This window comes from Lagenorhynchus albirostris, chromosome 9, assembly GCF_949774975.1.
Source record: "Lagenorhynchus albirostris chromosome 9, mLagAlb1.1, whole genome shotgun sequence".
Taxonomy (NCBI): domain Eukaryota; kingdom Metazoa; phylum Chordata; class Mammalia; order Artiodactyla; family Delphinidae; genus Lagenorhynchus; species Lagenorhynchus albirostris.
The window spans coordinates 41,517,234-41,535,698 of NC_083103.1; the positions used below are offsets into that span (position 1 = coordinate 41,517,234).

An 18,465-nucleotide genomic window follows, 5' to 3' on the forward strand; every position below is an offset into this window, starting at 1 on the left:
GAAGGTATAAATAAAGCCCTATTTAAGATCCCATTTAAAAAATGAGATCAACATGCATCATCAAATATTTTATTTTATCTATAAGAGAAAAAGAAAGTATTCTGTAAGGAGCTAGGATACAGATTTCATGCAAAGGAGTAGAACTCATAAGTGAATAAGGACTACGTTTTCTTTCATTGTAATAGAAAACCATGTACAAACCACAGAGTTAAAAGTTGTATAATTTGGGTGTTTTTTTTTTTTAAACAACTTTATTGGAGTATAACTGCTTTACAATGGTGTGTTAGTTTCTGCTGTATAACAAAGTGAATCAGTTATACATATACATATATCCCCATGTCTCTTCCCTCTTACGTCTCCCTCCCTCCCACCCTCCCTATCCCACCCCTCTAGGTGGTCACAAAGCACAGAGCTGATTACCCTGTGCTATGTGGCTGCTTCCCACTAGCTATCTATTTTACATTTGGTAGTGTATATATGTCATGCCACTCTCTCACTTTGTCCCATCTTACCCTTCCCCCTCCCCATATCCTCAAGTCCATTCTCTAGTAGGTCTGTGTCTTTATTCCCATCTTGCCCCTAGGTTCTTCATGACCATTTTTTTGTTTGTTTTTTAGATTCCACATATATGTGTTAGCATACGGTATTTGTCTTTCTCTTTCTGACTTACTTCACTCTGTATGACAGACTCTAGGTCCATCCACCTCACTACAAATAACTCAATTTCGTTTCTTTTTATGGCTGAGTAATATTCCATTGTATATATGTGCCACATCTTCTTTATCCATTCATCTGTTGATGGACACTTAGGTTGCTTCCATGTCCTGGCTATTGTAAACAGAGCTGCAATGAACATTTTGGTACATGACTCTTTTTGAATTATGGTTTTCTCAGGATATAGGCCCAGTAGTGGGATTGCTGGGTCGTATGATAGTTCTATTTTTAGTTTTTTAAGGAACCTCCATACTGTTCTCCATAGTGGCTGTATCAATTTACATTCCCAGCAACAGTGCAAGAGGGTTCCCTTTTCTCCACACCCTCTCCAGCATTTATTGTTTGTAGATTTTTTGATGATGGTATAATTTGGGTTTTTATCCAAGTTGTTATCCAAATGCAAAGACTTTCACACATTTTTGAGTCTTAAGGAGTTTAATCACCAACTAATGAACAATTGTTGGCTTCAAATTGTTTTCTTCAAAAAGAAATCTGATCTTAGAAGATAGACATGAAAAACATGATGCTGTTAAATATAGTAAGAAATCCTGAATTAGTAAGAATTTATTGAAGAGATAAGTAAATAAGAACAATAATTGGGAAGAATTATTTGTGATAGGAGTTGGGAATTAGGAGAATTGTTACAATAAATGTAAATTAAAATAAATAAGTTGAGTAGTAAGTTAAATCAATGGAGAATGCAAGTGAGGAAAAAGTTGAGAAAAACAAAAATGGAAAAGGTTTCCAGTAAAAGTGAATCAAAAGATATTTTTCTATTAAAATATGGATATATAGATAAAATAGAATATCTTTGTTGTTTATATTAAGTTGATAGCTAATTGAATTATCAATAAGAAGAAAGTTGTTGCCAAAAGGAATAAACAAAAGCAAAACCAAGCAAATGTACTGTCTATATAACACCAGGAAAATCTAGAAAAAAAATTAATTGTAAAAACTGAGAGGTAAAAAGTTAGAATGGCAGAACATAAACTGAATAGGACTAAAATAATTAAAAGTTTAAACAGTCATGTGGGAAGCAAAACAAAACAGAGAAACAAACAAATATGCCCCCAACCACCCCCCACAGCCCCCACCACAAACAAAACACTTCCAATTGGATTAATGCAATAATTTACTGGGAATCCTTTAGAAAGGCTTAGAAAGTCTAAAAATAAGAAAAAATAAATTTAAAAAACACTGAAAAGATAAATTAATCAAAGTGAAGGAAAAGCAGGTGGGGTGTCAGATACAGTTTAATTTAAAGCAAATGTTATTAAAGGAAGCTAATTATGTTAATTATGTGATGATAGAAGTCAGTTAATAATGAGAGCTATGATATTATGATATTATGTCTATATGACACAAAGAACATAGCAACAAACAGAAAGCAATGACTGTTAAAAATCAAAGAGAAATTATAGGTACACAGTTTAAAATCAAGGTGTTAATACCCCATTACCAGAATATAAAAAGTCAAGAAGAAAATGATAAAGTAATAGAATAAAGAGCCTGAAAAACATATGTAAATTTACCATAATACAGCAGTAAGGACAGATATTGCCAAGAATTAAATGGAATAAACAACAAAACAACAACAAAAAACTCTGAAAGTTTATTGCTGGTTCCTGAAGAGATGGTAAATTAGCACACACTCCTCATTCCTTTAAATTCAACCCTGGGAAACTTCAGAAACAGAGGGAAGCAGAGATCCATGGAACTAACAGAGACATTGAAATAAAGGGGAGCTCAAAGGCTGTCCTGACGGGGGGCGGGGATGGGATAGAAGCAGCCAGAGGTGGAAGGTGACCTGACCCGAGAGTAAGAGAATGGATGGAGGAGGAGTGAGGAGTCCTCTTCTTTCCTCTGACCCACTGGTTGGGGGATGGATTTGGGAGGACTGTTGGAGTTCTCCTATTTCACCCCTTCTGACATTGCCAACAGAGGGCCGTTACTTGTCCTGCAATCCAGATCTCTGCAGCACCATGCAGCCCTATTCCTGTCCCCAGGCATAGCACTCTCAGGGCAGCAGAAACCTCTTCTAAAGGGTAGAGGAGATGAAGGGAACTCGGGCACCCTTGGGTGTACATTTCTCTAGCCCTTCCCTCTCCAGATTCACAGAGCTGGGAATTAGAACCTAAAGAGATCCTCTCTTCCTATTCCTGCTTTGTGTCGAGCGTCTGGATGAATCCCTGATTGGAGAAGATACCCAGTGGAATGGAAGCAAGTGGAGGAGTTGATAGCAGTGATGTGATGCTTGAGCTTTCTTCCCTGGTCTCATCCTTTTTCTTTCCCTTAAACACATCTGAAGGGATACCACTTAGGATTTGGCCCTTTCATCACATACTAACAGGCCTAATGGTTAAATCATCAGAGAAACATTAAGACCATCTGCCACAATAACTAGATATCAAAGGGTACAACTAGTAAAAGTGAAAGCAAACTAAACACGAAGCACATTAATTGCAACAGATGGACCGAAAATTTAACGTAAGCATAATACATACCCTCAAAGACATAGGGGGTATGTTGTAATAGAAAGCAAGAACAAGAAGTAAAGAAAAAGAACCAAATGTAAATTGGGTGTTTAACAAATATTTATAACAAATATTTACTGGTATCCCTGCCAAAGATGCACGACCTGAATCTAATCACGAGGAAACATCAGATAACTCCAAACTGAGAGCGTCTACAACTGCTTAGACCTCTCAAAAAATGTCACTGTCATGAAATTAAAAGAAGGACTAAGGAACTGCTCCAGATTAAAGGAGGCTAAAGAGACATGACAGGTAAATGCAGTGTGTGATCCTGGATTGGATCCAGGACCAGATTTTGTATTTTTCATTTGCTACAGAGCAGTGCTGTCCACTGTGGGAACCACTGGCCGCATGCAGCTAATGAATAATTGAAATGAGGCTAGTCTAAATTGAGATGTGCTCTAATTATAAAATACACACTGGGTTTTAGAATGAAAAGAAGAATGTAAAATATCTCGATTATAAATTTTTATATTAATTACATGTAGGAATGATAATATTTTGGCAATATTGGCTTAGATACAATTTATTATTAAGATTAATTTCACTTGCTCCTTTCTACTTTTTTAATGTAGGCACTAGAACATTTAAATTACATTTCTGGTTCTTTTTTTTTTTTTTTTTACCGTACGCAGGCCTCTCACTGTTGTGGCCTCTCCCGCTGCGGAGCACAGGCTCCGGACGCGCAGGCTCAGCGGCCATGGCTCATGGGCCCAGCCGCTCCGCGGCATGTGGGATCTTCCCGGACCGGGGCACGAACCCGTGTCCCCTGCATCGGCAGGTGGACTCTCAACCACTGTGCCACCAGGGAAGCCCTTCTGGTTCAATTTTATGGCTTGCATTATACTGGTATTGTATAGTACTGCCATAAAGAACACTACAATTAGTGTACTTTGAACAAGGTATGTAGATTAGATAATAGTATTTTATCAATGCTAATGATGAATGTATTGTAATTTTGTAAGAGAATGTCCTTATTCTTAGGAAATATATACTGAAGTATATAGAGGTAATGGAGCAGGCATGATTCTACTCACTCTCAGAAGTTTAGAAAAACATAAAATGTATATATATTTATGGAGAGAGAATGATAAAGCAAATGTAAACCGTTGGCAATTACAGAGTCTGGGTGAAAGATAATAAGGGGTTCTGTGTACCGTCTTTCCAACTTTTACATCAATCTGAAATGATTTCAAAACAAAAGTTTACAAAAACCACCCCCACACAACGGTTAAGACAAGCAGCACAGTAGTGGGGATAAAAAGCAGGGTGGTTAGCACTGAAGAAGGGAGTGATGTGGCGAAGAAAAGTGAGGAACTCGCTCCCAGAAGGTGGCAGAAAGTATGAAGAGAGAGAACATTTAGAGAGAGAACATTTAAAGTAAAACCTAGATGATATGGAGATGAGTAGAAGTGACATCTTGGTCACTGGAGGCTCAGAAAGAGAAAAAAAAGGAAAGAAAATATTTGGAAGAAAAGAAATCCCCCAGAATTAAAGGAAGAGGCAAGACATCATATTTAAAGGATTCATAGAGTAGAAAAGTATTTTTCAAAAAGAAAAAATCCACACTTGGTCACATTAATGGTGAAAATTAAGAAATTAAGAATTAATTAAGACCATCAAAGATATAATTTAAAAAACTGAAATGCAGGGCTTCCCTGGTGGTGCAGTGGTTGAGAGTCCACCTGCTGATGCAGGGGACACGGGTTCGTGCCCCGGTCCGAGAAGATTCCACATGCCGCGGAGCGGCTGGGCCCGTGAGCCATGGCCGCTGGGCCTGCGCGTCCGGAGCCTGTGCTGCACAATGGGAGAGGCCACAGCAGTGAGAGCCCCGTGTACCACAAAAAAAAAAAACAAAAACCTGAAATGCAGAAAGAGTAGATCACCCGGATAAAAACCAAAAATCAGATTGACATTGGACTTCTTAACAGCTGAATATAAGAATCCAATGTATGAAAGAAAAGCTTTTTGAACCTAGGTCTCATATTGTGACACATGCTATTTAAATGTGACAGCACGATAAAAATATTCTCAGGCACGTCAGGCCTTAGGGGGTTTGCCTTTCCAAAGACCTGCTATGGAAATACTCTTGTAAGAAGTACTCAATATGAAAAATACTAAAAAGCCATGGGCGATCAAAACTTCAGTGAAGCTTATGGTCGTGTAAAAAAGCAAAGACTAAAGAAAGGAAAAAGAAAATATCCATATGATATCACTTATATGTAGAATCTAAAATATGACACAAATGAACCTATCTATGAAACAGAAACAGAATCGTGGACATAGAGAACAGACTGGTGGTTGCCAAGGGGGAGGGGGTTGGGGGAGGGGTGGAGTGGGAGGCTGGGGTTAGCAGATGTAAGCTTTTATACATAGAATGGATAAACAACAAGGTCCTACTGTATAGAACAGAGAACTTTATTCAATACCCTATGATAAACCATAACGGAAGAGAATATAAAAGAAGAATGTATATACATATAACTGAATCACTTTGCCGTACAGCTGTAATTAACACAACATAGTAAATCAACTTCCTGCAATAAGAAAAGAAAATATCCATAACAAGTCAGAAGTAAAGTTCTAGCAAATAATCAATACGAAGTGTATATTTGGGTACAGGGATCATAGAGACCAAAGGAATGAGAGCATGCTAATGTTCTTGTTTTTTGTTCAGGGAAGATATAAATATTAAAATGCTTATGAAATCAACAGAGGTAAATAAACACAAGCATGTGTCTTAAATTAAGGGCAACCACCATAAGAACAAAAAAAATGAGTCAAATAACTTTAAGCCAGCAGGATAAAACTTAACTCAGTGGAAAGAAAGGAAGTAGTTTCAAAAAATATAAAATAAGATGGCAGAAAAAAGTTTTTAACATGACTGTAATCACAATAAATGTGGGATAGATGGAATGAAACAAAACAAAGCCAGAGGGACCTTACATGGACCAATGATGCTCGTGTGCCATAAATTAAGGAACATATCCTTTGGCACCTGGCGTGGAAGAAGATAAAAGGCTTTCTAAAGTAAACATATGTGAGGTTATTAAAAACAAAACAAAACAAAACTCTGTAAATACAGAAAAGCAGAAATTACACACACTCTTATCAAAACAAAATAAACTTTCAGCGAAAAAGTGATCCAGAAAGAAACTGAACTAGCACATGGAGATGACAAGAGGGCTTCTCTGTCTCCACCTAGACTCTGGGCCGAACAAAAGATCTCCCCTGAGAATTTATAACCACGAGCTTGGAGTTTGATATTATTCCATTGTTGTGTACCTTTGTGTTGCTCTAAAGAGGTCTGATCCTTTGTTACCCATTTTTCTGAATGCTTTTAGGGTTGTCCCTCTCCCCATTATTCTAAACTTTCATGATGTTGTGTTGAGCACTTTTTCATTCATTGTGCCGAGCATGTGGTTCTGTTCCTGTGTTCTGTACAATGAACAGGCTCGGTCCTTCTACACTACCCTCTGTGCAGGTACTTAGGATTCATCTTCTCTTGCTCTGCTAGGCAGCTGCCGCTTGTCCATCTGTCTTTCATCTTCCCAGATTCTGACGATATCTCTTGTATGATGTGGCCTTCTTTCCTCTTTTCTTGTCTTTGTGGATACATATATATTCCTCGTGTTATTTTTATGGAATTTGAGGAAAGATCAGTGATTAATGTGTGTATTCAATCTGCATGTTTAACGGGAAGACCAGATTGTTGATTTGTCCTTCTCTGATCTCAATCCATACAATAGTGAGTTGTTGCCATGAGACTTCCCAGAGAGATGGAGAGAAGGGAGGAGAAAAGGGAGAAGAAACTATTTAATCTGTTCTCTTTGCTCCTTCTTTCATTGAAACGGGGTGTCATGACACATGTGCTTGGTAACAAATTCTATTTCCTGGCAACATACTCTGTTTGTGACTCAGCCTGGTGGTGGCACAGCTGGGAAACTCTGATGGGCACCATTACTCAGCTTGGAAAGAGATTTCCCAGTGCTGATGGGAAGAAGTAGAATTATTGTTTGTTGCATGTTTAATTGTTTCTGAAGTTAGATCAAGAGAAGGGGGCTGTGGTCCACATGTGGCTCATCACTGTTCTAGGAACTGGACTAAGAAAACCCACAAATGGTCTTATTCTTAAATGGGAAGAAACTCTGCAAGCTAAATATTATAAAGTTAACAATTCTTCCCAAAGTAATTTGAGGATTTAATGCAATCCCACTTAAAATTCTGGCAGGATCCTTTACAGAACTTGATAAAAACGATTTCACAATCATTTATAAAATAGACAGACAATATCGAGGAATATTTTAAGAAGAAAGAGTACCTCCATCTCCAAGCCAGAAACCTGGCTTGTCAGCGTTGATGCTTCTCTCTCTCTCTCTCACTCCTCCACATCTAATCCATGACAGAATCTCCCTCTAAAAGGCATCTCAAAACTATCCATTCTCTCCATCACCACATCCACTGCCTTAGTTGGAGCTACCATCATCATTGCAATACTTCCTAACCCATCTTGCCTTACACTACCTGCCCCTTCCAATGTGGTCCCACTCAGCAGCCACATAAGGTCCTCTCTCTCTCCTGCCCCAACCTCTTCAGTGTTTTTTCATTGTTCATCTCCCTCCAGTTTCTTCCCTGCTCATTTCATAACTGCTTCTCATCATTCATTCATTCATCAACACTATTTATTGAGAGGCTTTCAATGTGCCAATGAGCTAGGGCCTGGAGAGGTAAATGAGCAAAATCAAGCTTGATTCTTGCCAACACTCTAGTGGCTTTAAAGACAAAACATGAAAAAAGGTTCAAGTGTGTTAGTAATTAAACCAATGCCAATTTAAAATAATAAGATTAATTTTTTATAACCATGAATTGGCCAAACCCAAATGAAAAAAGTTATATTGGATGCTAAAGAGGCTGGGAGAAACAGATGTACTTATTCATTATTTTTAACATTGTGAAATCGATACAAATGTTTTGGAGAAGCATCTGGCAAAATGTCTCAAGAGCCAAAAAAAAAAGTCCATATCCTTTGATCCAGCAGTCTTATTCTTGGGAAATTATTTCAAGGAAAGAATTCAAAGGAAGGTGGAAGAATGGAGAAAGACTTGAAGAAGGAAGTTTTGTTTTGTTTTTTTTTTCAGTATGCGGACCTCTCACTGCCATGGCCTCTCCCGTTGCGGAGCACAGGCTCCAGACGCGCAGGCTCAGCCGCCATGGCTCACGGGCCCAACCGCTCCGCGGCATGTGGGATCCTCCCAGACCGGGACATGAACCCGTGTCCCCTGCATCGGCAGGCGGACTCTCAACCACTGCGCCACCAGGGAAGCCTTTTTTTTTTTTTTTAGAAGGAAGGTTTTTATTGCAGTGCTTTCTGTGTTAGCAAAAGACCTAACATCACCTAAACGTTCAATAAAAGAACAGTTAGATAAGTGGTTCAGAGAAAGCTGATGTAATAAATGACTATGGAAACAAAATCAAATGCAAAAAGTAGGACATGATGTGTTCAAATGTGATGTAGAAACTCTGTACACAGTTGAATATATGAAGAAATGAAAGCAGTGGCCAAGTATTAGAATGGTAGTCTTTCATGTGACTGAATTTAAGAATTAATAATTTTTAGAAATTAAGTGACCCAATGGAAAAGATGGCTGAATTCATGGTAAAACTAACTGATTCTATAGAGTATTCTATAGAGTATATAGAATTCATGGTAAAACTAACTGGCCATGTTTATATTCTAGGCAATGTATTGCCAAATGAAAAAAATAATTGGCTCCTGGAAAAAAATGTCCCTTTCGTCATGTGTATTTGTCAAATGGTGTTAAAATCGACGCTATATCAAAAATGGGGGAAGTTATGCAGTTGACATTGTCATGGGAGATTACAGAGTCTCTGTGGGGTAGAAGCATTTGTCAAAAACTCAGACGCTGTGTTCAGAGTAAGAGAGCAAAGAGACTCAGCATCTGTTAGGCAACTCCCAATCTCCTGGTGAAGACTGGGCATATCTCCAGCCCCTGGGACATCCCTATGCGGTAACACTGCCTGGTCACCATGTTCTTGTAAAGAACAAAAGCTCCTGGAGCACAACAGACTCGCAGTACCAAGGACAGACCCTGGGGGGCATGCCCTTCTCCTAACACTGCAGGGTTCCGCAGCTCAGCTCAGGCTCAGCGAATCCAGACCTCTGATTTCTTAAGTTATGCTCTCCACAGCCCAGGTCTTCGTAGAGTGCGGCCAAGCTATTCAGAATTTGGTAGCAGTTGAGACCATGGTGGTATAGCAGGGCCTTATTAAAAGATGCTTTGTGAATGAGAGATTTAATTTTACTGCAGAGGAGAGAAGACTGCCTTGTGACAGCCCCCAGAGGAAGGCAAAAGGGAAACAGAAGATCTGAGCTTTGATTTTGGTTCTGAATTCTCTCTGGCTACGTGACCTGAGCCCTTAATTTTTTTGTGTTTTTTTTGGTGCTTGGGTTTTTTGTTTTTTTTTACTTATAAAATTAGGAGGTAAAACTTGCATGATCCAGCCTTCAAATGGATTTCTAGATACTACTCACTTAGTAGTGTTTTAAAAAGATTTCCCTGGGCTTCCCTGGTGGCGCAGTGGTTAAGAGTCCGCCTGCCGAGGCAGGGGACATGGGTTCGTGTCCCAGTCCGGGAAGATCCCACATGCCGCAGAGCAGCTGGGCCCGTGAGCCATGGCCGCTGAGCCTGCGCGTCCGGAACCTGTGCTCTGCAACGGGAGGGGCCGCAACAGTGAGAGGCCCACATACCGCAAAAAAAAAAAAAAGAAGATTTCACTTAGCAAATAAATGAATTAATGATTGAATGAATAAAAAAAAAGATTTCAGTATTTCCAGATGGCCAGCAGTGATTTATGGCATTACAATCGGAGGGAATGCCAGAGGTCATTTATACCATCTTCCTGCCTTCCTTACCTCAGGCCTAGCTCCTCCAAGAGAGAGGGGTATCATGGATACAGAGAATACTTTGTTTTCCAAGAGAGGGAACCCCAGAAACAGCATCTGGAATAGACCAGTTTGTATAATGATTGAGAAGAGCCACCTGCAGATGTGACCCACCACAAGACAGGGCTGAAAGCACAGGGTGCAGAGTCCAATGTGAATTCTCAAGGGCAAGTTCCCAAAGATGACTGAAGGACAGACCCCTTAGGCTGCTACCTTTTCCTATTGCAGAGGTTCTCAAGCGTGGTTAAAGACCCTTGGGACCACCCCCCCACACCGCCCCGCCCCGCCCCCGGCCCTTCCAGAGGGACCTACGAGGTGAAAACTATTTTCATAATAATACTAAGACAAAATTTGCCTTTTGTAATGTGTCGACATCAACACTGACGGGGCAAAAGCAATCATGAGTCAAACTGCTGGCACTCAGTGCGGGTCAAGGCCATGGCCTTGCACTGTATTAGTCATTAATGTATTCCTCACTGCCAGGGACTTGCTGCAAACAAAAACCCCAAAAGCCAGTTTCACTTACGAATGGCCTTGATGAAACAATAAACATTATTAATGTTATTAACTCTCTACCTTTGAGTCCACATGTTTTTATTATTCTGCGTGACTAATTGGGAAATACACATAAAGCCCTTCTGCTATATACTGAGTACTGGGACTGTCTTGAAGAAAAGCACTTGTGCAATTCCTTGAGGTGCAAGCTGGACAATTTCATTGTCATAAAACATCATTTTTACTTGAAAGAACAAATGACAGATTATGGTTATTCAGCCTTAAGAATTTGGCATACATTTTCTTAAAAATTGAAATAAGCCTGTCACTTCAAGAAAAACACCTGACGGTATTTGCTGTCAATGATAAAATTTGAGCTTTCAAGCAAAACTTGGGATCTTGGGAAACTTGTATCCACCGCCATGAATTTGATAGCTTTTCAATACTTAAACACTTTACTGATGAAATTGGAAGTGATCTTAATGAATACGATTTTTTTAAACGAATATGATTTTTGATGTTGCATAATGAAATGTCTCAATATCTGGATGATCTGCATAACTCAGTAAACCAATATTTTCCAAATGACCAATAGATGATGTTATAAAATCATTCATTTGTGAAAGATGCATTCAAAGGGCAAGCGGAAAGCAACGCATTTTAATGTAACAGAGTATAAGTTCGTTGATACGGTTTCACATTCTATATTGTAATTCTCCTTTAAGAAACTACCATTTGCAGAGTTTTGGTGTAGCATCAAAGAAGATTATCTGTAATTATCTGAAAAGGTTATTTAAATATTCTTCCCATTTCCAATTACATATCTGTGTGAGACAGAATTTTCTCATATACTTAAGCCAAAAAAAAAAAAATGCCACAACATGTTAAATGCAGAGGCAAATATGAGGATCCAGGTGTCTTCCATTAAACCAGGCATTAAAGAGATTTGCAAAAATGTAAAACAATGATGCCCTTTTTACTAAATTTCTTTCGTTTGGACAATATAGTTATTTTCATAAAATATGTTAACATGTAATAATTTAATCACTGCTAATTCATTATATGTTACTTTTAAAGTTAAATAATAAGTGATATTTAAAATGTTCTGTTTTAATTTCTGAGATGGTGAAATATTGAGAGATACAATCCATATTAACAAAAGCATATTGGAGTTCTCAATAATTCCTAAGCCCATAAAAAGGGCCCTGCTCTGAGATGCTTGCAGAGAAAGTGGAATTTGGGACGAGTAATTAATAAGAGGAGGACCTGTCATGTTATCAGCTTGCACTACCGTTGAGAAGTGTCATGACTTAATTGGGCTAAATGGACAGGGTTGGTTATCAAGACAGAATCATCCCTGGAGGGGTAAAATGAAAGTCGTCTGTTACCTAAGATTGGCAGAAATCACTTTTGTGAATATTGAATTCTCACGGTCCTGATTAGACCTTGAAGGGCACCTTTTTGTGCCCTTCCAATTGTCTCCAGTGCCCCTAGTGCCCAAGTCCATCCCTTTCCCTCCAGGAAAAGTCTGGTCCTGTCCCTGCTTGATACTGACCATCGTGACTAATGTGGGCTAAAAATCTGCCTCCCGGGTCATGGTGAATGCCACTCTGAGTCCAATAATCAGTACCCAGTACTTGGGAAGGCCCCAGGCACTTGCAGGCGCTAAGAATGAAAGATGAGCATGTCGTGGCTTTTGTCCTGGAGGACTTCTCAGTCTGGTGGAGAAGAAAGGCTCCTGAAGAAATAATTACAGTATGATGTGATAAATGCTCTTCTGAACATAGTGACCAACTTTTTTCCAACCAAAAATTAGGACACACTCTGACATCTGACAATGAAACAATTTTGAGGTACTTGAAACACACGTCTGCTATACATATTAAGAAACTCCCAACAACTCCGCAGAAATTCTGTATAGCTTTGTACTTGATTTGGCCTAAAGACCCAGAAACAATGGTCTGTACCCTTAAAAAAATTCTGGGAAATAACAGTGTCAGAACAGAAAAGAGCAAGAAATGCCTTAGGATTACAAAAGATGAGTAATAGGCCCCTAACATTTTCTTTCCTCTGGGTTAGTGGATGGGAGGCACTAGAGGAAATTTTTTCCATCATGCTTGTTCCAAGTGGTTTTTTCCTCTCCAGGCAGAGAGTCCAAGTTTGTTCACACAGGTCTCCCACATCAGCTGAAGCAGATCAAGCTGAATCCCAGAGTCAGAAGAATGAACTAATATGAGGCTTCTAAGATCTCCAGCCTTGATTACATGTGGCTAAAATTAAACCATAAGGTTCTTGATCTGCCAAGAAATGGAGTCCCCTCTGGGTGGGCTGTTTGGGGACCATGGAGGTTATGGTCTAGAGTGGGTCTTCTTAAGTCCCAACCACGTACCCTTTGCCCCCCTCCCTTTGGGGCTGGCCCAAAACCCTCTTTTTAGTTTCTTTCTCCAGCCTCCCTGTTCTCTCCCAGCTGCGGCAACTCCAAAGTGAAGTGAACAAGACTAAAACACACAATGAACCAAAACACGCTCAGTGCCACACATGGACATCCTGCCACCCACAGTTAGAAAGAATGGGCTACACTGGGTCTCAAAGGCAATCCAAATGAAAGGCAGGACAAGGAGCCTGACAAACCCCTTCTGCCTCTTGGATCCACTACCATTAGCCATTCATTCTGAGGGTTCTGCATCCGCAGATTCAACCAACAACGGGTCATAAATATTTGAAAAAAAATTCCATAAAGTCTCAAAAAACAAAACTTGAATTTTCCACACAATAACTACTGACCTAGCATTTACATTGCATTTACAACTATTTACATGGTACTAGGTATAATAAATAATCTAGAGATGACAAAGTATACGGGAGGATCTGCCTATGTTTTATGCAAATACTACGTCATTTCACATATACGGGATTGAGCATCCACGGATTTTGGTATCTGTCGGAGTCCTGGAACCAATCCCCCTCGAATGCCAAGGGACGATTGTACTTACATTGGACTAGGGGCAAATCGTGATGTCTCTGTGATCTCCAGTGAGCTCATTCACAAAAGCCCACAAAAGGTTATTTTGAGGATGAAATGACAACATATGTAAAACTGCTTGCCACTCAGTAAGCTCACTATTCATAGTTATAATTTTCATATCATTTGTGTGATTATTTAATTAGTGTCCGTCTCCCCATTAATCTCTGAGTTGCATGAGAACATGGGTTGTGTCTTTTTTATTCACTCTCATATCCCTAGTGTTTAGCACAGTGTCTGCCACATGTTAGGCATTTGATGAGACCACTGTTTGATAAAAGGGAGTTGGTAGGGTCCTGATTAAGGATTTACTCTAAAACAGCAAGTTTGGGGTTGCCTGACAACTCTCCTGGATTCGTACTGGCTACCTGGAGCACGGTGTAATAAGGATTCTAAGGTGGTCTCTGATATATTACCAATACACGCTATGGTTGAGGATGTTGAGTATTTGTTGACCTTGGCCTGCGCAGTCAAGAGCAGGTGGTCCCTCTTGCCAGTTCTTTCCAGAACAAATAGGCTGGTTGTATGGACAGAGCCACTTCAGGAGCACTGAGGTTACCAAATATCTGACCTGAAGAGAAGCAGCACGACCTCAGGAATATTTTTTAAAATCACAGATAAGAAAACACTTAGACCAATGCTCTGCAAAGAAGCTGAAAGCATCCGACTATTATATCTGCCTGTCTCGATGAATTCGCTTTCTTGGAATGTGTTTCATGAAGGCATTGATTGGTAAGAAGGAGAAGCTAGTATATCCCACAACCAGAACTTTGTAATACCCTCTCCCCCAACCCATAAGGAAGCTGTTCTACTCACGAGGGTAATCCTTTGGGTGTGTCTTCTCAGACCAGTTCCCATAAAATGTGAGCCTGTACTTGGCAGTTCCACAGGCGCAGCAGTCTAGGATTGGCTTGTCAGTCACCCCGTCAAATGTGGAGTCTGAAAGAGTCAGGAAAGTCACCAAGTTAGGAAGCAGCGCTGAGTCATTTATAGGACAGCACCATCTCGGTCTCGTTCTGTCTTGAAGGCTTGGGAAAAGAAGATGAGGTACAGTTTTCACCGATTAATAACTCAGAACCAGGTCCAGCTATAAAGGATTTTATATACCTCTAAGGGTGATAACTATATATTTTGCAAATTAAAAAAACATCAGAACTTTTGTTCTAATAATGTGAGGAGACCTATGGGACCAATAAGGTAGAATATTTGGGATGGTGGTCCATCTTGATATATTTTCTGGGCCCAAATCTCCTTCCCCACCCCTCCCACAACAGGATTTCTCCACCAAATTTTAAGAGGAATATGCCTGTGTGTTTTCTCTAAGGAATATTCTCTGGGGCCAAATTGCCAGGACCAGAAAAAGCTTTGAAGGAGAGAAATGAGAACAAGCAGAGGGATGTGAAGAACTGCTGAAAATTATTTCTAAAAAGATGTGCATGTATAGTCACGTCACTTCTTATCAAGCTTTCAGAGAGTTTACTGGGAGGGTTGGGGGTTTGGGAATATGTCCATAAATTCAGGTTTACTTCTGAGCATAGAAGCAGCCGGGAAAAACTCAAGATTCCCAATCCGCCCCCACTTTTAACTGCGAATAGCTGATAAGTGGAGAAAGATTACATGAATAAATTCAGTATTTCCGACTGTCAAGCCCACACCCCTAACTGTGCATTGTTGCTTTTGGTCTGTTCTGCTTCCTGCAAGATGAAACAATGTCTACAGATGCAACTTGCTGCAATTGCTTTTTCTTTGCTTCCTCTGGAAGTATTAACATAAATGTTCTCTCTCTTTTTGCAAGTTGGACATTTATTCTTAACTATTATATAAAGAGCAGCAACAAAGAGTATAAAAATCTTTTTGAGTGTTAGGAAGAGCATTTTACAAGTCTTCCTTATGGAATTCACTGGGTTCATTTGGTTTGAATATGCAAAACCAGTGATGGGTGGAAGAAGCGAATTCTGGGTTTGAGGATGGAGACAAAAGTATGGGATATTGTAATAAGAACTATATTGTATAGAGTCTTCATACGTGCTGATCCCTTTCCATATATTGTCCCATTTGATCCTGACAAACCTAGGAGGTCAGGACGTTGGTTAACCCCATTTTATAGATCATGAAACTGAGGCACATTAGGTGACCAGCCCAAGGCCACAGGGTTAGTAAGTGGTGTAGGCAGAACTGGAGCTCAGGTCTTTTTGAGTCCACAGCCCATGCTCTTAACCTCTACACTATATCACTGCGGGAGAGACCTTCTGCTGGATAGGTCTGCATAAACACCGATGAGAGAAATTGGTGTGTGTTTCTCTTTTTGCTTTTTCAAATGAAGAATGGTACATTTGAAAAATTACCTCCCTACATGGCTCCAGAGTCCCTAAAGAAGAGATCTGAAGCCACCCCAAACAGAGATCATTGTTTGCCTACTTTTTGTACACTAGGAAGAGGCTAGAGCGTTGTTTGTGTTAGGAGAAATCTTCCCACTGCCTCATGTACACGAAGTCCAGATCTGATGCCTGTGTGAGCCACTTTGATACTTAAGGGACAAGCCCTGTTGACTATATTTCAGGAAAGGTAGCGTCTATGAGTAACTCCTGAAGGTTCTTCCTTTTCACATTTCCATTATGATCACCTATGGTTGTTAAAAAAAAAACTAAATTAGTTTTGAGAAAGGAATTCAGAGCTAAGAGATACATGCTGGGGTTTCAATTGTAACTACTCGGTGCTGTAAAGGAGGCAGCAATAATCTCTCAAAAAACCAAAATAAGGCAAACTGGTAGCTTTTACCTTATCAAAAGGGCTCTCAGATATAAGTAGTGAACTTAAAGATGCACCCAGGGGTTCAAGGGAATGCACTTATAATAAACCTTTTGGAATTCCAAAGGAAAATAAGCTTCCATTTAAAAAATAAATTTCTAAGTTTGAAAATAAAAACAGACATAACTGTTTCCTACTGAGAAAAAGCCCACTGAAAATGAATCAGGTTTTCAAAGGGAAGTGATAACAAGTGTTAACTTACCCCTCTTCTCCTAACAGTGCAGGGCTTGCCCAATACAGGTAATTGCAGGCCCTGCAGCATCTCCCAAGCTGTCCCCTCCCCCTCATTTCTACTCTTAATCCATCAGTTTTCTTTTCTACTGTCATCCTTTATTCTTTGCTCCTCTTCCCTTGTCTTCTTTTTCTCATGATCCCTTCTCTGCCCACATTTTCCTCTCATCTCTGATTTTCCCTTCATCTTTTCCTCTCTTTGTCTCTCTCCCTTAATTGTCTATGACATGGTATTAAAGTGAGTATATGTGTGCATTTGTTTATTATAGGTCACCTTTTGGAATATTTTATGTTCCTCTGTTTTCAATTGTAAGTAGCTTAATGTTTTATGTTTCTTTTAAAAAATAACGATTGCCATTGCTTTTAATCTGTGCAATTCTTAATTTTCCCCTATGGATAAATAGCTTCAACTGGGGAAAAAAATAATAGACACTAGTTTCTCTCTTCCTTTCCTTGATAGATTTGATTTGACTTAACAAAGAGTATGAATATCTTAATGAAAGAGCTGGAGATAATCAAGTGGGCATACACATTTAAGAAAAATCCCTTTGCTCTATGCTTATATCTTAAAGACTTTCTGTACAGGATCTGCTTTGCTAACTGATGGATTTCCTCATGGGTCTGCTGTCTCCAGGGATCACATACAACAGCACCTAATGATCCTATAGCCCAGGTCCTGCCGGGTCTTTTTTTGTCCACAAAGTTGCTGTTGGAAAGAGGTCTTCTTATACAGATTCGTGCTTAGTCATTTTGATAGGATCTCTGCTTCAGAAGTGGTAACCAATAGAGATTTGCAAGGTCATTTTATTGACACTGTATCTGCAGAATGTTAGCATATTCATAGCTTAGACAAGGCTTTCACAACATCAGGACTGAGGCTTTGGAAAGTGCAATTTAGTTGATGGTTGCTGTCAGTACATGGGGCTGACAGTGAAGTGTCTTCTAGGAACCGTCGAATCTGGGAAATAAGGCTGTCCTCTGAGAGTCAAACTAACAAAACCTCACCACAGTGGCCATGATTAGCCAACCAAGAGGTGAGCTAGAATAGCCACAACTCTAGCCCACAGGACCTGGATGTCATCTCATGGAGGCTGGGCAGGGATGGGATTGTCCATTAGGAACCAAGAGCCTCAAGAGTTGAGAAGTTCTGGATCTGGGGAAAGCCTAAGTGAATCTGTGGACTATGAAATACAGGAAAGCCTCAACAGCCATGCATGGTGATGCCCACCTGGAAACTGCCCAGGGCGCTGGCCCACAGGTTGCAGCTCTCTGGCGCCTTTGGCAGGCATGACACTAACGCAGGGCAGCCAACTCTCTCCCCTTTAGCTCCTTCCATGCTCTCCAAGAAGTCCTCCACATAGGACCTAGTTTCTGCTCCAGCTCATCTATAGGGAGACCTATGCTTTGATCTACTCAAAGTAACAATCCGAGCTACTGAATTGGGAGGTAGACACTCTGATAGAAAGGCAGTGGTTAGGGCAATGGCTCCTAGGTCCAAACTCTGACCTCCCCTGCTAGGTGTATCATGCTGAGTGAGCTCTTTAAACTTTTCATGTCTCAGGCTTCTCATTTATAAAATAGGTATGATATAATAGTCTTTACCATATAGGATTGTTATGCAGATTACATGATTAAGGCATGTGAAGTGCTTAGAATGGTGCCTGGCATGTAGCAGGCACTAAAAGAAAATAGCTCTT

At 39.9% G+C, this 18,465-nt stretch overlaps 1 protein-coding gene across 1 annotated transcript in view; it reads right to left on the reverse strand.

Annotated features, from left to right (window-relative positions):
• The window catches only part of SPON1 (spondin 1), a 275,645-nt gene that overhangs the window by 138,787 nt on the left and 118,393 nt on the right, over positions 1 to 18,465 (reverse strand). The window contains exon 5 of the mRNA XM_060159616.1: positions 14,546 to 14,668. Coding sequence (XP_060015599.1) covers positions 14,546 to 14,668 — 123 coding nt within the window. The remainder of the gene's footprint in view (positions 1 to 14,545; positions 14,669 to 18,465) is intronic.